Raw genomic sequence first — 24,923 nt, forward strand, 5'->3', positions numbered from 1 at the left:
CATTCCACTGTTTACAGTATATATTACAGTATATAGATAGTCAAACCTTAGAGCCGAGGACACTCGGGTCAGGACATGCTAGACGTGCATACAAGACTTAAAAATACTTATAACATTAGCTTTTCACAATGAAATGAATGAATTTATAGTTATAATGGCGGTTGCGTGGTTTTAAATCTTTTAATGCACAACACAACACAATATGCGTTATGATTTCTCATCTGGGCACATATTGATATAGACGATTGTGATAAACACACTCAAATACCAAATATTTATGTTATTAATATGTGTTGAATTAATTCTGAAGCAAGTTCTGTGTTATATTTATGGCTGAAACGGATGTCGTTAAATCAGCAAAACTATGCTATACAACGCACAATTTATTTTTCTGAAACGTTTTGTTAGTAATGGGATTGCAACTGAGATTTTCGACGATGAACAACAAAAACGCTCTAAAACAATTATTACAAGTCCATTTCGACTGCGTCATATAAATATCACAAACATTCGTTACACATGCACTCAATTTGCCGTCTTGGCCGTCGACGTCGTAGTTTTTTCCGTGAAAATCAAAGTAGAATGTAAACTTACCTCATATCACATTCAACGACGTTAATTCCTACAAAACGCTTCTGAAATAGACGCGGCTAACTAAACTGTTTCCGACCTTACAAGTGAGTGATAAAAGATCTGAAAAATAATTCAAAAATTTATGACATTCTGAAAATCGATCTGTCATCTCGATCTGTCATTTCCATATAATGTTTAATTTAATCGCACCATTACCCGAAACTTCGGTCATTATTCATGCCATTAGATTGATACAGATAGTTTAATATTTCACAAACCTTGCAGTTATACTTACAAAGACTGAATTACGGGAATACGTGCGAGAATAAGCTAAAAAGTATCTAAACATTCCGTACGCTAAACAATATCATACTTCTTTCCGACCTACGACGCGGACGTGACATGAAGTCAGCCTTTAGTGTTAGGAACCCAGTGTGAATTAGTTTTACATACCATCTAAATTTTACTGACCTTCTTTACCAAAGAATTCTATAATTTTTTTTTCGTGTTGTGCAACTGTGGAATTGAAGACGGTATTACTTCACGTCGGTGTTGTAGATTTGGTGTATCTTATTATTAATTAATCAGAATTTGAGTTTAATACGCCGTGTCCCGTTTTTATTTTCCACTATATGTGCCAAATTTTTGGAATGAAAATCACACTAAACACGAATGCGCAATACTCCAATATTTCTTTTAAATTTTTAATCAAATATCTTTGAGTAAAGTTGATGCATGAGGGTAAATAAATTAAGATTTGTAGCACTCGACTTTTAAAGGGTGAGCTTTTACAGGGTGAGTTTCTATAGGGTGTCTTAAAAGAAGTCCCCTCTATTGAAATCAAGCCTTTGTTATAATCTGATTGCCTTGATATTATATATGCATGCTAGCCCCAATTGAAAGCAAGACGCTTCATTTGAATGTCTCGACCTAATAACTATGCTATCTACAAACTACTGCGTTGATCATGCATTCAAATTCCAACAAAAGCTTTACGCCCGCAAATTAAATCATTTCTAAATCCAAGTGCCATTAACATTGAATAGGCGCGGTCAACCATTGCTCGTGCCACTTTGGAATTTCGAAGCCGAGTCTAAAACACTAACGAGGATTTGAAATAGCTTATCACACATCATTAGAGGATATTCATACTATTGAGGCAATGAGTAGGGATTTAGGGTTTTCAATCAAGCGAATGCGTGAATGACAAAGGAAGGAAATAGAGCCGTTGTTGTTCGGACTAGATTTAGTATTAGGGAGCTTTAGCAGTGACTACGAGTACGACTACGAGTACGAGATTCGTCATTCTCGTGCGTTGTTTGCTTACGCCATCAGTCAAAACTCGTAGTCGCCGGGCTTTTGAGTACGAGTTTTTTGATAAACTTCGTACTCGAAAGCCCAACGACTACGAGTTTTGACTGATGGCGTAAGCAAACAACGCGCGATAATGACGAATCTCGTACTCGTAGTCGTACTCGTAGTCACTGCTAAAGCTCGCTATTCCTTCGCCTCCGTGTGAGCAAAGGGTGGCTTTTAGCAGCAGAAAGAGAAGATTTCGAGATCCTCAAAGCGTGCCGGAAAATTACGATATAGAACGTGATAAATTCCATACCACAAACAACGCGCTTTAAAATCGTTGGGGAGTTCGCATATTTGAAGACTGGCAAAGTGGGCGAGAAAATAAAGCAGTCGTGTGTGCGAACAATCCTTTGGCGTTAAATCTGGAGAATTTGTAAATTTGGACACAGACTTGTGTTCAATGACGGTAGGAACATAAATTTAAAGTTATTCACTTATACTGTGATCATATTTTCTTGCTTGAAGTCATTGAAGTGTGATTGAATGTTTTTGTAGCTTGAAGTTATTTTTAAAATACAGCTTACTGCATGCGTTTAGAAATAATTCCAAACAAAGCAATTAACTATATTTGTATAATCATTTATTCAACCCACTATTTTTCGGTTGTTTGCTTGAAATTCTTGAAGTAATTGACTGCTGACCTTGACGAAATTAAGTTAGACCAGGAGACACCTCGTCCCAGCAGTGTGACCATATAATTATGAATATTTTATAAGCAAACTGCTCATATCATGTTAGGTTGCCCCCTCCTGGAATAAATTTTGTAATTATTAAAATCAAGTGGGTCTGATTTATGTACATCCGACCGAATCACCGAAACTAGCATAAAACTGCCAAAATCTGTCCATCCTGGTCCCGTTGCTCTCCGCACATGGAGCCCGGCCCTGCATGGGGACGAGAATGACCGGGTGATTGGCCGAAATGTTATGAATAATAATCTCAATAATGTATCCTGAAAGCTTATTACTGTGGGCCCAAATATTTAACACGACATGTGTACACATATACTCTTTATAATAACAGCAGTGAATATTCTTGTAATTTGGTATGGTGACATTTAATTATACTCTAAATTGGCTTGTAGGTATACACCACGTAAATGTTTAATGCTGCAAAGCTTTCGGTCCCTTAACCCGGGCCTTCATCAGTGCAATTATAGATTTCAATAAATTCTCCCATTTTAAGAGAGACGGTATACTTATCACTCGCTAATCATACTCACTTCGCGCATGAGCATATATCTATCTTTTGTCTTCTTAGATGGTTAAAACGCGATAAATTATTAAAATTAACTGTTGAAAATTCATAGATGATGATAACCGTTAGTAGAATATATGATGTTAGTCAGGAATATGTTTTCAAAAGAGTTCCAAAACTGGTTTTTCATGATCACGCACGATATTTTTCTCGCGAAATGATATTTTTTATGTTGAAAGCGTCTTTCGGGTGAGGGAAAGTAGTCTTAGCTGAAGTCTATATATCGTAAGGTTCAATCGTGGTCTGGTTTTAGAGTTGTATTAGGTATAAACATGCACATGTTTCACACGCATGTTTTTCTCACTAAGGAATATATTGATGCATTTAGAGTATAATGTATATTATGCTAATAAAATGCTAATAATATGTCCTAATAATGCCCTGTCCTAATTATATAATACTGATTATAATGTCCTAATAATGTCCTAATAATATCCTATTAGGAGGACCATTGTAGTAATTGCGTGCAAAAGAAGTGTAGAATGTATGCGCAGAAGAAGATTGATACTTTCTATGGCGCACACTATCGGTTATTGAAAATAATGTATTTCGTTCTCGCAATGCAAGATTCCGGCGAACTTATCAAACGTGACTTAAATAGAAGACTTAAAGCTAAAAATTTAGCAGGATAGTGTTCCTTATATCAAAAATAAAAAGACGAAAGCGTTTTATTTGTCACTTCACCCACGACGCCGCCTTCTCAACCAAGAAACACGACCATTAGTCAAACTATATAAGCACATTTTATATTAGGCAGCGCCTTTGGCTACGTCTGCACGATCCAGTAGAATTTGAAAACGCAAAAATATTTCTTCGTTAAAATAGGTTATTTGATCTCGGAAGACACCTTCATGTTTTCCGCCTGCGTGTCACATGTGGGATGTTAAATTAAAAACAAACATCTACCAAAACCGAAGCAAAAAACAAGAATGAGAACTTAGTTTCGACACACAACAAGCTTGAGCTCCTAAATATTCATTCGTAATTATTGCGACCCTGTTTTTTTTAAATGATAGTGATCACCACACAAAGATTAACTTTCACGACCCAACTTTCAACACTCCGGTCTAGTGTCTTCATCAGGGGTGATCTGATTAATCACTTTCATTTAATAAAACCAGAGTCGCGATAATTACGATGGATTATATACCTGGTTGCCGTGAATTCATTAACTTCAATTCGCTCCTAAATATTATTGTTGTCGAGTATCTATTAATTAAATTCATGTCGTGTATAAAAAATGTGTGTAACCATACTCCGACAATTTGGGCATAATTCTCCGCAAATTCTAAAAGGATTGCCGAAGATTTCACTCAAGATGAAAATAAGCTAAAGAAGACTCATTTGACACTAATGTAGGAATGCAAACTTGAGAAAAAGCCACTAAGACTTAAAACAAGCTTGGTTAATATGGAAGCTTTTTGATACGTGAAGTCATCGTTTTCAAATTTGGGAGTTTACGATCTACGACGCAGTTAGCTCGACGACGCTTGTCAATTATTTTGCTAGAAATAAGCTACGACAAATTATTATGCTGCCAGGACTTTTAAATATTCATACAAACGTCTCAATTGTGCTAAGAACCTCCGATGTCTAGCTGTTATCGCAGCTTCCTACAAGCTATGAAACCGTTGCTTTCATGTCCTGGAAAGGCTGTGAAAATGCCTGATTTTAAGGCGCGTCGTGAGAATGACAACGCTGTCGTGGGACCACAATTTATGCATACCTATTGTCTCGCGTGTGATGTGTCTTTTCCAAGCACGTCGTCAAGCTGCATGGCCGCGTCGTGAATCGTAAAGTCCCTATTTATCCGGCAAAGCCGTCCACACGTATCCGCTCAGCCGTCGCTTTTAACTTCCTTTACTCTTGAGAGCGTTTTTAGATTCTTCCCTTTTCAGTGGTCGATAACGCCGGATACGTGTTGACGGTACAGGTGATCGAAAAAATATTCTTGCGTTTTCAAATTCTTCTGGCATCGTATGGACGCGGGACTTTGTTTATACAGGCCTACTGCCCTATAGTATAATTTAAATGGATACAAACACAATGTATGGGACACATGTTATTGCAATAATTTAAAAGCACTGTTGAATTTTTATGGCATTTCCGAAACAAACTGTCACGAGACTTCACTGAAGCGATTGTCGTCAAATTTTTAGGCCTGAAATTTTAAGCCGGTCCACGATTACAACCTGATATGACTTACACATTACATGTCGTGAATCTTAAACCGGGCAAGGTTATATAAATAAACAACTGTTCATTTTTGTCCGGCAAAAGATCTTAATTCCTTTTCAGATATATCATTTTACGTCTCACACATTCTATTAGAATGTGCCAAAATTATGCGATTTTCTTAGTTTTAATCGTTTTCACACATTACATGCAGTAAATATTTATTAATGGTTTAAACTAATAGCTTGGTACAATTTCATCCGACGTTTACTAATTGCATGCTATCGTATGTTTTATGAGTAGCCTGCAGTGCTGAAATTTTAAAAGCTGCTGTTCGTATCGATGATCATCCTTCTATATTCTTAAGTGACATGCATATCTCTCGCTATTCTTTGATTATATGTCCAATAATTATTTTAATGAGATTAGGTCATCAGGAATACAGCCATAGTTTTCATAACATAATTTATGGTCGTGACATGACCGTCTTTTGTTTCCACTAAATTTTATAACACATCTACATGCGCGATAGATTTTAGCCTTTTGAGATATACGAGAGCAGCAATTTAAAGACCCTTAAAGAAGATGTTGCAGCATGAGGTAATCCATGTTGCATGGTCGGGATTGTGGGATTTCAGAACCTAATATAGTTACGTTCCAACCCGAAATATCATTATACATGAGTAGGCGCGAACGACATCTATAGTAATGACGTGTTTCGACTCCTCATGATGATACAGTTGAGATTTTCTATGAATCCCTGGTATCTGAATGAAGCAAGGACGGTCTAAAGCAAATCTACTGCGTTATTGAAGTACAAATGCTGTTGTTCTTTGTTGTCTAACTCCCAGCATGTAGTGCAGCACTAGCAGTTTTCTACTCTTTTCCATGTTATATTTTACTAACATCAAAGCAATGAAATAATTTTACCTGATCGCTGATATCAAATGGAACAATGGGAACGTCCAAGATAAGCCTCTTGAATGAAAGCGGTGTTAAAACTGTGTGTTATAACTATGACTTGTGCCACTGAGTAATCAGAAATCTTCTGAAGAGTCAAATTGATCCTTGATGTTTTGGAAACGTACATCTCCGATCGCTGACTCTCGATATAAAGTTTCACTTAATTTCATTTTAGACAATAGGATGGCTGTTAGACGTCGTGTGGTGAAATTGAGTGATGAATATAAATAAATTTAATTGATATGAGGTGTTTCAGTGCTGATAACATCATTAATCTTTTGTAAATCCATTTTGAAATAAGCGAAATGCCGAAGTGGAAGGCTCTAGTTACTTGCTAAACATGCGCAGGAGGCGATGCGCAGTAAGAATTGCTCACGTTTTTTAGTCAAAAGAGAGACATCTGGTTGTTAATCTGTGGCTAGGCCTCTTTCGTTTTTTACCTCGTATTTTTCTCTCTAGGTTCAATGAATAACATTATTCTCGCGTTTATTAGATATTCTCAGAGAAAAAATATCCAGAATCGATTAGGAAGACTAACGCCTGTATTCTAAAAGCTCACTCACACTCACACTTAAGGTGGCTCGATACAATTTTTTAAAATATGAAAACTTGTGGTCTTGATTTAAAATTATAGCACGAGATTTCTTGCTAAGGAGAGGAAATTTCCTAAATATATTAACCAACATTCTAACAGTCAGAAATTGCCCATAAGCATGACGTCATTACCGTTGTTATGGTAACAATGGCGATTCAATATGGCCGACATTTTACCTATTCACGCATTTTACTCGAAAACAAGTTCGGTTACCCCAATTTTTTATTTTATAAAAAGTTTTCTGACAAAAAAATGGAAATTTTGAGCAAGTTTAAAAAAATTCTATAAAGCCAAAAAATTTCTGTAACGAAAAATCACGTTTCTTAATTTTTAATAATTTTGGCTCTATAGAATTTTTTTAAACTTGCTCAAAATTTCCATTTTTTTGTAAAAAAACTTTTTATAGAATAAAAAATTGGGGTAACCGAACTTGTTTTCGAGTAAAATGCGTGAATAGGTAAAATGTCGGCCATATTGAATCGCCATTGTTACCATAACAACGGTAATGACGTCATGCTTATGCGCAATTTCTGACTTTTAGAATGTTGGTTAATATATTAGGGAAATTTCCTTTCCTTAGCAAGAAATCTCGTGCCAAAATTTTAAATTTAAAACCACAAGTTTCCAATATTTTAAAAAATTGTAGGGAGCCACCTTAACGAGTGGACGCTTATGCTCAATGAGTGAAACTTACAACTCAATGAGATCCCCCTCGAACTCATTGAGTTTATTGTTACACTCATACTCCAGTCATTCAAAGACGTTACTCACCCTCCAATGAGGCCTAAAAATGGAGTGAAGTGTGAGTGAAATGTATACCTCCCTTGACCTGCACTCACGAGTGTGTATGTCATAAAAACATGGCCGGCAGATGGCTAAATAGACTGAATGCCGTCGATGATATTATATTCAATAACAGAAATAAACGAAAGACATATACGTTCAATATAGACACGTATGACGATGAGCAATTTAGAAGGAGATATAGGTTAACAAAAGATGCTTTTCAGGAGTTGCTGCGAATTATTCGACCACATATACCTGCACATAACGACAGGGGAAGACCTACTCCCGCTGATATTCAACTGCTGATAACTCTCCGATTTTATGCGACTGGTACGTTCCAGTTAGCATGTGCTGACTTATGTGAAATATCCCAGTCATCAGCAAGTCCCATTATAAAACGCGTGTCGGAAGCTATTGCTCGTCTAAAGAATAATCTCATAACATTCCCTAATGAGAATATGCTACAGCAAAGCAAGCTTAATTTCTGGCGGGTTGGTGGATTTCCCAACGTTGTTGGAGCAATAGACTGCACCCACGTTAAAATTACATCTCCCAGGGGTCAAAATGCAGAACTGTATCGAAATCGAAAAGGGTATCTTTCCATTAACGTGCAAGTTGTTTCCGGAGCAAATCAGTTTGGAAATTCTAAATAATATTGTCACACGCTGGTCAGGTAGCGTTCACGATGCGAGAATTTTTGATAACAGTCGCTTATGTGCAAAGTTTGAACGAGGGGACATTCATGGTATTTTATTGGGCGACAATGGCTAATTTCTAATTCTTGCGATAACGTTTCCCACAACGCGTTTTTCTGGAATATTGTTCCTAAAATAATTTCTTTTACTTTCCAGGACGTCTTTGTATTTTGCCACTATAAACTCTGTAAGAAGTGACTTTTCTAGTTGTGAAAAATACTGCCTGCCTTGGGACATCTCACTGCACGTTGTCTTTGGACACAGCTGAGAAAATCAAACTCTTATATACATGATTGTTTACTGAACTGCACTCCAGTTAGTCACACTTGAGTAAGCTTTTGGAATCCAATTTGACCAGTTTGCTTAACAAATGAGTAACCCCTTTCAAAGTGCAAAGTTATACTCACACTCCACTTATTCTCACACTTCAATCACACTTGGGAGCAGCTCACTCGAGTTTAACTTGAGTGTGAGTGTGAGTGAGCTTTTAGAATACAGCCGTAAGTCTTGTTTCCCTTCAATTTTTCATTAATTGTAATTTTGTGGCACTGGATCACCTTGCGATGACCTTTATAATTATGCTGAAATAATGATTCGCCTCAGTCTCAGTGAATATCACTGAGTAAAAATTGTGTAACTGATGTAGATTTGTTAATTATTAGTAGAGGAACAAATCTCCACAAAGTGATTTTCAGGCGAGCTTCGTTCGTTCGTGAATTATACGTTGTAAGATGCCAAAAACGGGGTCGTACTATTTGCAAAATACTTATGGATTGAAACTGTTAGACTGATCATGACCTCCAACTTTTTCGTTAGATTTATATTGGAAAGGAAGACAAACCATAGGCATTTTTTTCGCAACTGGCTGTAAAATTAATTGAAGAGTGGAGGTAAAAATTAACCTTTACTTTCTTGGAAAGAAAGCAACCGCATAGTAATCACCAGATGTCAATTGCGGCCGGGGCCACGTAAAAATAAGGAAGTCGCAGTCATGCTTGTTTCAGAAACCATTCTAATCAGCAGTTTCAAACGTGTAATATACCTTTTAGTTTGGGGCTTTTTACATGATCCCGTTTAGCCGAGATTTAACGAAGCGTGAAATGATTTTGAAGTGTTGAAAGGGGGGGGGGTACAAAATGATCCTGGCAGTCGTGTTGTCACCCGAACAATCGCATAGCATGTGCTTTTTAGGTTTCATAAAGACTTAAAAATTCAAAAATTGTCCCTTGAATCTTGGATAACCGGACTCAGATGAAAACAGCCCTTAATTATTACGACCGACTAGAATGGTAGTTGTAAACAATCACAAATTGATTTGCACGCATTATTCTGTTAACAATTAAAGCAATCAAAAAATTTGATGTTTTTGCCAGTAAATATGTGTATGTCCCTGCTAAAGCTAGTCCTTTTCTTTAAACTGGTTAGGACGAATTTTCGTCTCTGTCCTTTTCATTGAATAAAGGATGCTAGGGTGCCACCTGTGCCATTTCAGGTACAGGTCTGTGAGGTTGGAATGATGACAGTTGTTGTACCACCAAGCTTCTTTACAATATGTTGCACAATTAGTTCCATAAACATCATTGTCGTACCCTTGGCAGCGAACTCCGTTTGATTGAGGAAAGTAAGAGAATCAGCTGCGTCACCTTATAAGAAATACAATAAACTCCTCATTGGAGAAATTTAAAGCAAAAAGTAATATATTTTTGCACGGGGAGATGTAAGTTAACTATTTAATGTTCAAATGTAAAAAACTCGGCATGCAGCTGGCATGGCAAAATTGGCGAAATTGCAGGCAAGCTAGTTCGGCGCTCCCTCGTTACCCTGGAAACACACACAAACTTTATAGTACCAGTACAATCAGTTATCAGTTAGGATTTCAGTTTAAATTGTCTATTTTTTCTCAATCTCAAAATAGCGTTATTACTTATAAGTAAAGCTGTTGTACTGCGAGTGCATTACCACATCAGTTGTCCACCATTACTAGCTCTTGTAGTGCTGAACACTTCTTATGATTGTTCAAACTATGGTTTTAATCAACAGTTTTAAAGAATTGATATATATATCTATAATATAATTATGGTGTTCTCGTTAACTATCACTAAATAAGTTATTATACCGGGTTTTCATGCATTGTTCTGTTTACGATTCAAAAACCCTACAAACGTAACGTTTTTGGAAGCCAATATGTTTATCTCTCCTAATCTTAAAACTGGTTCGGACGAATTTTCATCTCCGTCTTTTTCAGTGAATAATCGTGCCAATAACTCCATACTATCCCAGTGTCATGCATCAGACCCGCATCTAGGTACAGGCCATTGAGGTTGTGCATTAGTCGTTAAGTGCATTAGTCGATAAGTGCAATATTCAACAAGAGTATGACATCGCAATAAAAATGATAAAATATTCAACGTCTAGTCGTTGATATATAAAAGTAACAGAATGAAATTTTCCGCACGTCATGTGTACTGCAGTAATGCACAGCGGACGCTCCAGTGTTCAGAAGACAAAAATGTTGCGGCTTTCTCCTGCTACTCGTGCGTGATTTTTGTCTTTTTTTTTCTTTTCCAAACCAGACTGCACACGCTTGCATTGCAATGAATAGAGTATAAATATATTCATAACTAGCATAATTACGCCCAGATCTGCTGACTTATAACCTGCTTTGTTGATTGCATGTAAGCGTCATTTCAGCGACTGCTTGTCGAAGTAAGCACAGTTGACGACCTCGTTGCATTTCCAAAGGTCTCTTCACACAAATCGAATTTTGTTGGATCATATTCCCTTCTGATGGATGTTGGAAGGAAGGACAATTGAAGTAAATTTTCTCCCCTTAGCCTCTTATGCACGCATTATCATACGTTATTATTTATTTAAAACTAATGCTCAGCCTTTTAATCCCTATCAGCCCATGCATGTGTGGAACCGTCATGTCTAACGAACGACGTCATAGCGTCAAATAAGCGCTGCTTTCCGCTGCCGCGTTCTTTCTACATTCGTACACGCACGTAAAACTTAAAAATAATTTAAATGAAATCAACGATTGAATCTATGAATGCTTTGGGTTAGATAATGTTGAAGATTTGGTGATTTTTTTAGCAATAAAAACAGTTTTATAGTAACTTAGAAGTTCTTTTTATTCCAACTCTCTTACGATTTTTTACTGATTCCTTCGTAAACCGATTGTTTAAATAATGCATGTATGAATGTGCACCCTCTTACGTTTATAGAATATGCTGAAGTACACTGCTGCTCAGTTTGCCCAAGAATTTTCTATTTATATACATGCGAATTTAACTCTCTCTAAAGACTGGAACAGTCAAATAGTTTCAATTGCCAACGTCAGTTTTCATCGTTCCAAGTCAGATGAAAAATGAGCATCGACGGTGGAGGAGGGACCGTGTTTCAAAGACGAGAAGAGGGAAGTCAAGATTTCTACCTTGGATGGTCAGACTATAAAGCAGGCTTTGGTGATCTTAACGGCGAGTTTCGGCTGGGTCTTGATAAAATACATCGTTTGTCCAAATCTGGCCAAAATTTTTTAATAATTGATTTGATGGATTTCAAGGGCGCTAAACGTTACGCTAAGTATGGAACATTTAGTGTGGCTGATGAATCAGACAAATACAGATTAAACATTGGCAGTTATTTAGGTAAAGTAAGATCTATAGATTCTCAGTGTAAATTATGCATGTGGGCAATGAATGTTTTAAAAACTAAAAATCTACACTACTTATAAGCATACATAATCATCGTCATATTAAATGGCGAACTGAAAAAAAGTTAGCCATTTTTTACTGTTTTTCATTGAGGTGTTTTATTATATATTCTTAAAAGGTGACGCAGGTGACACTCTTACTATCCATAATCAAATGCAGTTCTCAACCAAGGAAAGTGACAATGACGTTTGGAGTGGTGATTGTGTTGAGACATGGAGGGGAGCTTGGTGGTACAAGCCCGCCGCACATGAGAGCTATCAACTGAGCTAAATAAATACCTCGCGAGTCTGTTAGCTCAGCAAGTTTCTCTCGTGTGCTGGGTTTTAAATCCCTTTTAGTTTAATTAGACTGAGTAAAACGTCGTCCTGAATGGATAATCTGTACTTCTACGCATTAGCTTTTTGGTAATTATGATGTTAATAATTATCATAATAAATCTAATAAAACATTAATGAACTCAAGCAAGTAAAGTTTTTGACAACACGTACGTTGACCGGAAGTAAAGTTTTTGTTTTTCACCAATCACAATCCTTGACCCAGTCTTTTGACATTGCTCATGCCGTTCGTGTTGTCTAAAACTTCATGTAAGCTCGACAAACGTTTATTTATTAGCAAACGTTTTACACTAGTCGTAATCCGTGAGGACCAGTGTCTTAAAATGCCCAGCGATGTCACAAAAACGGCCTACATTCATGGAGTATACCGCTTTCCTAATTCCTATGTGGAATCGCAGGCTGGTACTAAAATGTTTGCCATTTTAGAAGCGGGCTAAATATCAAATCACTCAGTGCATGATAGTATCAAATGCGTCAATACGAGAATATTGCGTAGTGAAAACATTAAATCGTTGAACAAAGTGCAATTGTTGATAAGAGCAAGTAAACTGCATTTTCTTTTTTTCTAACAAGCAATGACAATGAGCCTGACGTCGAAAACGCTGAATAAGATGATTTATATGAATAATTTTTATTAACCGAGCGCAAGGTCCTTACCAAGAAATATCGGTTCCAGGTCTTTTTAAACAGACCGAGCTCGAAGAGCGTAGTTTGTACAAAAAGATTGAGGCGATGCTATACCCTCACGTGGTATACAAATCGATCAATGAAAACGAAAGTTTACAAATAATGAATAATAAATATATTTTTGAGGGCTCAGACATTAAAAATCTCTACCGACACAACTACAAAATTTCACCTTTTTCGATAGTAACTATCATGAATCTCGGCTAACTAAGCTTATGTAAGCAGCCCCTTAGATTTTGTAGATGCCTTGTAACATTTTTGACTGTATGAAGAAAGACCTCCGACTAATTCTTTGAATATCGGATAACCGAGTTAATGTGAACAAGTCTGAATTTTTACATAATAATACTCTTTAGTAACTATCATTGACTTAGAGGTTTAAAGGTTCTTCATTTCGAGTGGCAAGAGCATTGCACCGGCATCGCAAAAGCGTAGGTTCGATTCCTGCCGGAGGACCTATAGTTGGCTCATTTTTCCATCAACTGTTCTTGGCTTGAATTTGAAGTGTGTGTAATTCCACTCGAAATTAAGAACCTTTAAACCTCTAGAATTTACCTGCATCGAGTGAAGTGCCAAAAGTCATAATTGATTCACCTTATCATTGACCTAGGTCTATTATTATACCGTTATTATATCAATAGAGTATTTTTTGCGACTATAGAATGATAGTAAACAATCACAAATTGATTTGCGTGCATTATTCTGTTTACAATTAAAAAAATCAACACACGATATGCTCTTGGCATAAGTTTATATCCCTGTTAAAAAATTTTCTTAGAACTTCTTAGAATTTTCTTAGAACTGGTTTGGACGAATTTTCATCTCTGTCTTTTTCAAAGAATAAGAGTTCCACCTGTTCCATAATATTCCGCTGCTATCATTCTGACCTGCAGCTAGGTACCGGCCATTGAGGTCGGAATCATAACATGCATTGTACCACCAAGCACTTTTGTAGTACGTAGCACAATTACCACCCGAAGAATCATTGTCACTATCCTTGGTTGAGAACTGCATTTGGTTGTGAAGAGCCAGCGAATCACTTGCGTCACCTTTTAAGAAATACAATAACACTCTCAATGGAAAAAAAATTAACTAAAGGTTAATATTACTTTTTAAATCTTGCATGATGAAATGCAAAGTAGGGTAGTAGCGGTGAAGACATGGCCGTTAAATCGCATCGACGTAGGTTCAATTCGACGAGGCAAACCAAAATTGGCTGCCTTTCCTGCAATTTTACCAGTTTGGTTTACTCGATCTCTATACGGCTAATCTGCACGGTATCGATTGGATTGCGTTCATTCACGCGACTGAAAACCTGCTGCATTTGTCAATCGTTGGAGCTCTAAATCATCTTGAAGGTCGGTAATTTTATCAACCGATCGGTCGATTTTTTGGCCATGCTGTTTTTAGTGGTCATATTATAGACATATTCATATGAAATAGGGAATCTTTTTAAGTCATTCTTAGTTATCCTTAATTTCATTAACAAATACAAAGTTCAACTTTAACAAATCGTAATGACAAAATGTGTAATAATCTTGCATTGTGCCCCAAAAGTACCACAGAGACTTATTGATCTTATGGTATAGAATGCAAGATAATTGATTATTACGAATCGCTTGATTACCTGCTCGTTTTTTGGCCACGCGAAAATAATAAAAAAATGAATTATTAAAAAAATAATGAAAATGCATAAAAATTAATATGGTCAATGCAAAAACTAGTGGTGGTGTTATTAGCTGTGAAAACCAGCGTACAACAATGAAATATAATGTTTAAAATCTTCCTGGGCGTTATATAAACTGCGTGATGTATAGTTCTTAAATGACTTGATATAAACATATATTTTTGTTGAAATTAGCGTGATTTGTGCAATGACTGCGTACCTATAGGTGCTGGTCAGGTATGTACGAATAAGTCAAGAAGTCAAAATCTATCTCAGGCTTTGATTTACCTGAATAATTGCCAATATTCAATCTGTATTTGTCTGATTCATCAGCCACACTAAACTTTCCATATTTAGCGTAACGTTTAGCGCCATTGAAATCAGGGCCTTTTTTAAGAAATTTTGAGTGGGTGGGCCATTGGCAAAAAAGGGCTTCCCCACTAGCGGAAAGAAGTAGGAATGTCGATCATGGCCGAAAGCTAGGGGGCACCCGGGAGATTTTTGAAATCAGTATAGTCAAGAAACGCCATTTCCTATATTCTGAGCCTTCAAATTTATTCTAAAAACTGTATTTGTATCTCAGATAAAAATATGGAAAACGCACAAAAAATACAAAGTTAACCTACGTCTTACCAAAAATAATATCAAAGGTACAACATGTGTGTCAATATCAACAGGGAGTAATGGAGTGTATATTTGACAGTTTAGTGTTTTTCCAGTCTGAAGAATATTTTCTTTAAACTGGATAATCTCTGTACACTCAAATATCCATGTATATTTGTAAAGGTAAAGACGCATTTGAAATATTGCACATTACAACAGAAAAATGATTGATCATTGATGAATCTATTTGTCTATTTAAGCCGTTTTCGTGCTCGACTGTCTCGACAAATAACATTCGTCGAATTACATTCAACAAAGGTTGGGTTACAGAATACAAGAGTGCTAATAGTAATACACTGTCGCAGAGCTAAATTATTCAATATTCTTCATTTTTTGTTAATATCTTTTAAAAAGGAGATTTTCACTGGGGGGGCCAAAATAGTGAACTGGGGGGGCCAACATTGAGGGTGGGGGGGCCTTGGCCCCCCCCAGTATATATGTTAAAAAAGGCCCTGATTGAAATCCATCAAATCAACTCTTAAAAGATTTTGGCCAGATTTCCACAAACGATGTATTTTATCAAGGCCCAACCAGAACTTGCCGTTAAGATCACCAAAACCTGCTTTATAGTCTGACCATCCAAGGTAGAAATCTTGACTTCCATCTTGTCTTCTTTGAAACACGGTCCAGCCTCCCCCGTCGATGCTCATATTACATCTGACTTGAAACGATTCTAGGCCGTCAGGATTGATGGTATAAACACCATCTTTTCTCACTCCTAATCCGTACAGATGGGCGCAGCTTCTAGCTTAAGAATTGTAAGATATTAAAGAATAAGATCGATGTGCGATATCCCCCTAAAAAAACTGACGTTGTTTGCAATTGAAACTGTTTGACTGTTCCAGTCTTTAGAGAGAGTGAAATTTGCATGCATATGAATAGAAAATTCTTAGGCACACTGAGCAGCAGCGTACTTAAACGTAAGAGGGTGCACATTCATATTCATTCATGAAATAAATAATCGGTTTACGAAGGAATCAGTAGAAAATCGATAGATTGGAATAAAAAGAACCGTCTAAGTTGTTATATAGTTATTTTTATTGCAGAAAAAACACACCAAATCTTTAACAGAATCCAACCCTATGTATTTATAGATTCAATCGTTGATTTCATAAGTATCATTTTAAAAATAAATGATTTTAAGTTTTACGTGCGTGTACGGATGTACAAAGAACGCGACAGCGGAAAGCAGCGCATATTTGACGCTATGACGTCGTTCGTTAGAAATGACGGTTCCACACGTTGGCTGTTAGGGAATAAAAGGCTGTGAATTAGTTTTAAATAAATAATAACGTATGATAATGCGTGCATAAGAGGCTAAGGGGAGGAAGTGAGGGAAAGTTTTACTTCAATTGTCCTTCCTTGAGAATACCTGAAGTGTCATTTTTGCTCTTCTCGTCCTCGTTTCTTTTCTGAAAGAGAATGATTTTAGCGTCTCTTCACACGATCCAATTTTGTTGCATCCAATTAACCTCTGATGTATGCAATAAAGTGGGTAATTGATAAAACGGTAGTACGTTGGAGTACGTATGACGAGTAAAACATGGATGTTTAACTAAATGTTCGTCGTCTGGGTTAGTTTTTATCCTGCGTAAGTCAAAAGTTTAATTTTACGACTTATCCTGTATATATTCTCTCCATATAAACTCTTATAAACAGTAACTTTGCAAATTTAAAATTTCTTTTACATACCGCTTTATTATCGTTCATTAGTATCCATTCCCCTTCTTCCGTTGTTTCAGCGTGACTTCCCTTTCCAGTGATGTTGGTCAGTTGACAGTTTACAACATTTATCTTGTCTCTGTAGTTGAAGTCCAACACATTTCGTTTCCTTTTGGCAGAGCTCGTAACATTCTATCGGCAGAATTCTATAGTTGACGGTATGATTTGATATGATTTCTTCTGGAGGTAAAGACGAACCTCCTAAAAAAGTAGCAAAAATGGTTAGAGATGAGAGGAATTTTCAAAGGAAAAAGTTCTCCATTACTAGGAACCCGATTCGTTTTAACTAAGAAAAAGCAACCGAGGCAATACCTTTTCTAATAGTAATAAAAATTCCCGAAGAACATTTCTGTGAAGAGATACGTGCAATTTTGATTATCAGTAAGATCAAGGTTATTTTCTTAAACATGATTTCACGAGGTCGTCAACTGTGCTTACTTCGACAAGCAGTCGCTGAAATGACGCTTACATGCAATCAACAAAGCAGGTTATAAGTCAGCAGATCTGGGCGTAATTATGCTAGTTATGAATATATTTATACTCTATTCATTGCAATGAGCAAGCGCATGTGTGCAGTAATAATTTCTGGTTTGATGTCTTTCGGGAAAAGAAAAAAAAGACAAAATCACGCACGCTCTTTGTGTTTTAGTCAAAAGTTTCAAACCTATTCATTTGGTTGGGTTTTATGATCTCGGATACTCGAGATTAATGATTCAATTGCTCTTGAGAAACATACTATGATCATGAGCTAAAATCAGACACAACTGATGCAAATTCTTTGTGTGGGAGAATGGGTCATGGGGGTGAAGTACTCCGGATTAGCATACTGTACTGTTGTACATCCCAAAAGACTCATTAAGGCCTTATGCTTTCCTCCTGTGGGGGATCTATAAGCCCCACTAGGAAAGACTGAATGCCCTATAGGGGTGATAATAGGGGTAAAAATACAATAGGTGTACATGTGACGGATAAGGAACCATTTTTTGCATAAACCTGCACAGTAACATAGATAATGAGTTGTCTTGTACTTCCAACTAGTGGCCAAACCATGTATTTTCTAATAACTTTGCTTAAACATCCCGAAATTAGAATGTTCTTGCAACTTGGTTTTTTAAAGACCACTTTTAATACCTCAAAGTTATTTTACAATTCTTTGAAGGCTATGTGTAAAACAAGGAACGGGGAATCGGGGAAAGGAATGAGGAAAGGAACGGGGAACGGTAAAACAAAGAATGAGAAGAGCCGGAATCTGTAAAACAAGGAATGAGAAAAGCCGGAATCTGTAAAACAAGGAATGGGAAAAGCCGGAATCTGTAAAACCAGGAATGGGAAAAGCCGGAATCTGTAAAACCAGGAATGGGAAAAGCCGGAATCTGTAAAACCAGGAATGGGAAAAGCCGGAATCTGTAAAACCAGGAATGAGAAAAGCCGGAATCTGTAAAACCAGGAATGAGAAAAGCCGGAATCTGTAAAACCAGGAATGGGAAAAGCCGGAATCTGTAAAACCAGGAATGAGAAAAGCCGGAATCTGTAAAACCAGGAATGGGAAAAGCCGGAATCTGTAAAACCAGGAATGGGAAAAGCCGGAAACTGTAAAACCAGGAGGGATCGTGATGCAAATAAAAAAGCAACCGCAAAGAAATACGCTGACCAAAAGCAGTACGTTAAAGTCAGTCCAATTGCACCTGGTGATAAAGTGCTGCTGAAAAATGAAAGAGAAGGAAAACTAGTCCCATGTTACGATCCACAACCATACACTGTCTTAAGTAAGAAAGGCAGTACGTTGGTAGTTGGACGAGAAGACCCAACGCACAAAGTGGTTACACGAGATACGTCTTGGTTTAAAAAGCTAAAGGTAGGACGAGGTAAGGACAAAGTTACGCCCAATGACTTTTCGGATCCGGAAAGCGATGGAGAAACAGTTGGAGAGGAACAGATCGGTATTGATGACATGTTACCAGATGGGGATGGCGAGGATCAAGTCGGTAATCAAGAGGGAGGTGTCTTGATACAACAAGAGGAAGAAGTGCCATTGGAAATAGCGGAGGAACGGCAGAATGAGAACGAAGTGCAGGATCAAAGGCGGGAGCAGAGGGGAAGACATCGAAATCCCCCGCAGTGGCATGCGGACTATGACATGGGAACTGATGAAGACGAATAAAGATAAGTTGTATATATATATATATATATATATATATATATATATATATATATATATATATATATATATATATATATATATATATATATATACTATTATATAAACAACGGAACAGTGACATCTATTGTTTAAGTATGGTTGTGTTGTGTTGTGCTGTATGGCACTTTTATTTTATTTTATTGAACGGGGATGATTTATTTGTTTTATGTCTAAACTTGGGGAGAGATGTAGTGTTCAGCGTTAAAGTGCCCATGTCATAAAATTGGAATTTATCTTATTAGAATTGCCGTGAAACGTAGATTACGAAAATAGTAATCACATTTGAAATTGAGTTTGTTTTCGCGGAGAAATAAAGCGATAAAGTTTGAAAATTTCAAATTTTAACGGCAAAAGTTTTTGAAATCCGCGACAGTCGGAAACTGGTAACTAATACGTCACAATAGGAACTCGCATATTGCGCCTTTAGATAAATAATAGTATGTAGTACAAGAGAAGCGACTTTATGATAGCTAAATTCGGTTATTAAACGTGGCAGAAATATGTCTTCATCAAGTTTAGCTATTGAGAAGTTACCAAAGAAATAACACCGATTAGAATGTTTTCCTGCCAATGCAATACTAAGAAAGAACAAAAGTTAAGACCATGAACGCGGGTCAATATCAGCCTTGTCAGGCAGTAAGAACACTTCGGACCATACATTAAGGGTCCATTAACGAACCAGATGCCGATGATAAGCTTAAAAGGTATCGCGAATTGGAGCAATCGTGCAACGATCATGGCATCGAAACTACAACGAAGACTTGATCGTAGGCGTCAGTAAATAGCAAATGTTTTCTTATGATCTTGATTGCGCGACTTGCTTTCCGTGACCCCAGAACATAATATCATTACGCTAGATATACAGTATTCAAATTACAAATAGATTCTATGTTAGTAATCTGGCAATTGTACTTAACTTAATTCTAAAGTTTCGTCTTAGTTGACGTCATTCGTAATCGCGCACATACAGTACACCCGGGTGTAGATAAAGGCGGACGCGGACCCCTAATACATTTTACTGCCGTATATAAATATCATATTAATAGCATTACGATTGAGGTTTTCCTGTGGCTCATGAGTGCCGGTATTTTTACAATGTGTTTATGTGTAGTTAAGTCACGAATGATTATCTGGTTTATCTTCATTACAAATCAACTGAGCTAGAGTATGAGTGGAGTTCCCATGCGCTTTGAAAAAAAATAGTTCAATGAGAGACTTAGAGTTATCAATATTAACTGAGAAATCTAACACGTCTCGCGCAAAAGAAACATATCAAATCATGTGTATATAAATATAACCCAGTACATTTCGCTTTTATTATGGCATCTTTTTACCAACATTCTTTAGCTGTCTTTACTAAAATGTGCGCACTCGCATCTTTTGAGACGTTATTTACCGAACCTTTATCTGTTAACTGAAACACTGCCTAACGTGTTTACAACACAGTGACTCAATTGGTCATGACTCATGGCGTATTTGCAATTATTGCACGACTGTTGCCAGGAACGTACAATTATTAAAGCCATTTCACAACACATTTTGATAATATATGAGTCACTTTATACAGAATTGTCTGTTAAGTAAGAACAACCACTTTTTTGCGCAGTTAGCCTCTACTTATTACTCTATGCAATAGAGTTACTAAGTTGTCGCGTCGAACGAGTTCCTATTGTGACGTCAAACACCTTGTTTCGCACCAGTCTTATTTGCGCGGTTTTCAGAGTTTTCATTCCACCAAAATCAATGTTTAGATGGCAATAACTCGAAAAATAAAAATCCAATTTCAGTTTTGATTTAGAACTTACTAACTCATTTCAAACAAAGATTCTAAAAATCTAAATTCCAATTTTATGACATGGGCACTTTAATAAGGACGTCACAGTCTCACAGATAGGTATGGATATTTAAGGGTAACGAGGGATAGAGAGAGTGGAGGAAAATAAGATGGCGGCAAACACATGTTCATGTATTGATACAGAAAGCGTTTTGTAGATAAGTTTATACAGTATTAAAGCCGGAATCTGTAAAACTAGGAATGGGAAAAGCCGGAATCTGTAAAACAAGGAATGAGAAAAGCCGGAATCTGTAAAACCAGGAACGGGAAAAGCCGGAATCTGTAAAACCTGAAATGGAAAAAGTTTGTAACTAAATTAGTTACAATTTCCGCGCGTAATACAAAATATGCTAATTTGACATGGCTATATTTTCCGTATTTTACCAAATTTCGCAGCCAAACTTAGCATTTCCACTAATTCAAGTACGCTTAATTCTTTTATCTGTTATATGGAACATAAACTGCATTCTTTTGTGGGGGAAGGAATTTATAATACATATATAATTATACAAACGATGAAACGATCACAAGGACTGACAAGGTTAGTTTGCAAACAGTTAAATTTGTTGATTTGGTCTTATTCATAAACCTACAAAGTGGAGCTTTGCGCGTTTCTATCTACCGTTTAATATCTACATTGCTATTGAAATTGAATAATGTTTGGTTGGAATTAAATGAAAACTTTTTGGATCCAAATTTGAATTTCCAAATTTTCATATGAATTGCATACTGCATGATATAAAATATGCAAGAACAACTTCATTAAATACACAATATATTTTATTTTTTCTATATTCAGTTCATTGTATTTACAACTACCTAATATATCAGTATAAATCTATGCGAACAACAATTTTGCTCCATTTAATACATACATGTTAAGCTTATTTTGCAATATATATTTGTCATAGTTCATGGTAACAGCTTATCATTATTAAATCAGATTACCCCTGAACAATGCACTACACTTTTGTTGTCCCAAATATAATATAATTTTGCTTGTAAGTAAAATTGTATAGAAAATGAAAATATTTTAGTGCATTTTGTACCTTAATTAACTCAGATTATAAACAGTTACCATTCTCACACAAGGTTTTAATCACTGGAGGCTGATTAAAAATATACAATAATAATCTGTAAGTAACTAACAGTTGCAATTAATTAAAATCTTGGCTCTTTAAAAAACAGCTTTGTGTTGGGATGGAATTTTGGAATATATATCCTAGGTCTTGTTTAGAAAAGTATAATTTCCAACCAGCATTTACTTTTACAAATAATTTATTCAAATAAAAATGCTTTAGAAATTGTGTAGGGAAAACCTAGCTGTGGTTTTCTAGGCTAGCATAATTCAATATGAAAAGCTTTTACTATGAACTATGACTATATAGCTAGTGCAAAATAATGTATTAAGTGCAGCAAAATTAATTGTTGTTTGCATAATTATATATGTATTATATATTCCTTCAATCCTTCCTCCACAAAATAATTCAGTTTATGTTCCATATAACTGATAAAAGAATTGAGATTTGTTGTTAAATTTTGGAATATTACCAGTATATTGTATTTGCTGCTACTTAATATAAATCTACTCTACAGTATGTAAACAACAATAGGATATATTCCAAAATTCCATCCCAACACAAAGTTGTTCTCAAAGAGCCAAGATTTTAATTAATTGCAACTGTTAATTACTTACAGATTATTATTGTATATTTTTAATCAGCCTCCAGTCATTAAAACCTTGGGTGAGAATGGTAACTGTTTAATTATAATCTGAGTTAATTAAGGTACAAAATGCACTAAAATATTTTCATTTTCTATACAATTTTACTTACAAGCAAAATTATTTGGTAAAATACGGAAAATATAGCCATGTCAAATTAGCATATTTTGTATTACGCGCGGAAATTGTAACTAATTTAGTTACAAACTTTTTCCATTCCAGGTTTTACAGATTCCGGCTTTTCCCGTTCCTGGTTTTACAGATTCCGGCTTTTCTCATTCCTTGTTTTACAGATTCCGGCTTTTCTCATTCCTTGTTTTACAGATTCCGGCTTTTCTCATTCCTTGTTTTACAGATTCCGGCTTTTCTCATTCCTTGTTTTACAGATTCCGGCTTTTCCCATTCCTGGTTTTACAGATTCCGGCTTTTCCCATTCCTGGTTTTACAGATTCCGGCTTTTCCCATTCCTGGTTTTACAGATTCCGGCTTTTCTCATTCCTGGTTTTACAGATTCCGGCTTTTCTCATTCCTTGTTTTACAGATTCCGGCTTTTCTCATTCCTTGTTTTACCGTTCCCCGTTCCTTTCCTCATTCCTTTCCCCGATTCCCCGTTCCTTGTTTTACAGATAGCCATTCTTTGAATATCGGATAACCGAGTAATAATGTAAACAATTCTCAATTTTTCCATCCTTAGTAATTATTACTGACTTAGGTATTACTGTTATTATACCGTTATTATACCAATAGAGTATTTTTTTTCTACTAGAATGATAGTAAACAGTCACAAATTGATTTGCGTGCATTATTCTGTTAACAATTAGAAAAATCAACACACTGTATGTTCTTGCCAGTAAATATGTTTATGTCCCTGCTAAAGCTCGTCCGTTTTCTTAGAACTGGTTTGGACGAATTTTCATCTCTGTCTTTTTCATAGAATAATAGTGCCAACTCCTCCATATTATTCCCCTGAAATCATTCTGACCTGCACCCAGGTATAAGCCATTGACGTTAGAATAAAAACAGCTTTCGTACCACCAAGCACCTTTGAAGCTCGTAGCACAATTCTCATAATCTCGAGCATCATTGTCGCTATCCTTGGTAGTGAACTGCATTTGATTGTGATAATCAAGGGAATCACCTGCGTCACCTTTTTAGAAATACAATAGAACTTCTCAATGGAAAGTCAGTTGGTTTACTCCATCTCTAAACGGCTAATCTGCACGGTATCAATTGGATTGCGTTCATTTCCGCGTATGAAAACCTGCTTTTGTCAATCGGAGGAGCTCTAAAATAATCATCTTGAAGGTCTGTAATTTTATCAACCGCTCGGTCAATTTTCTGGCCATGCTGCTATTAGTGGTCAAAGCGTTTTGTCAAATTGCTAGACATATTCATATGAAATAGAGAATCTTTTTAAGCCATTCTTAGTTATCCTTCTTTTTATTAACAAATATAAAGTTCAACTTTAACAAATCGTAATGACAAAATGTGTAATAATCTTGCATTGTGCCCCAAAAGTAGCACAGAGAGAAATCCAAAATAATTAATTTTTATGAATCGCTAGTTGATTACCTCCTCGTTTTTTGCTCATGAAAATAATCAAACGAATTATTAAAAATAATTAAAATGCATAAAAATTAATATGGTGAATGCAAAAACTAGTGGTGGTGTTATTAGCTGTGAAAACCAGCGTACAACCATGAAATACGATGTTTAAAATCTTCCTATGCGTTATATAAACTGCGTGATTTATAGTTCTTAATTAAATGACTTGATATAGACAAATATTTTTGTTGAATTATTTTTTGCGGGATTCGTGTAATCACTGCATACCTGCTATTATGTACGAATAAATGAAAATGTCAAAATCTATCCCAGGGTTTGATTTACCTGAATAATTTCTAATATTCAATCTGTATTTGTCTGATTCATCAGCCACACTAAACTTTCCATATTTAGCGTAACGTTCAGCGC

The 24,923-nt window shown here is 36.1% G+C and overlaps 2 protein-coding genes across 2 annotated transcripts in view; both read right to left on the reverse strand.

The window, feature by feature from the left end:
* LOC114516313 overlaps window positions 1-24,923 on the reverse strand; it is a 94,680-nt gene that overhangs the window by 53,817 nt on the left and 15,940 nt on the right. Inside the window, exon 15 of the mRNA XM_028535749.1 lies at window positions 15,096-15,160. Within this exon, the coding sequence (XP_028391550.1) occupies window positions 15,096-15,160 (65 nt within the window). The remainder of the gene's footprint in view (window positions 1-15,095; window positions 15,161-24,923) is intronic.
* LOC114516310 overlaps window positions 1-24,923 on the reverse strand; it is a 42,278-nt gene that overhangs the window by 5,865 nt on the left and 11,490 nt on the right. Inside the window, exon 2 of the mRNA XM_028535744.1 lies at window positions 595-693. Within this exon, the coding sequence (XP_028391545.1) occupies window positions 595-599 (5 nt within the window). The 5' untranslated portion in view covers window positions 600-693. The remainder of the gene's footprint in view (window positions 1-594; window positions 694-24,923) is intronic.

Source organism: Dendronephthya gigantea, unplaced genomic scaffold (genome assembly GCF_004324835.1).
Source record: "Dendronephthya gigantea isolate DGI-Jeju-01 unplaced genomic scaffold, DenGig_1.0 000005F, whole genome shotgun sequence".
NCBI lineage: Eukaryota > Metazoa > Cnidaria > Anthozoa > Malacalcyonacea > Nephtheidae > Dendronephthya > Dendronephthya gigantea.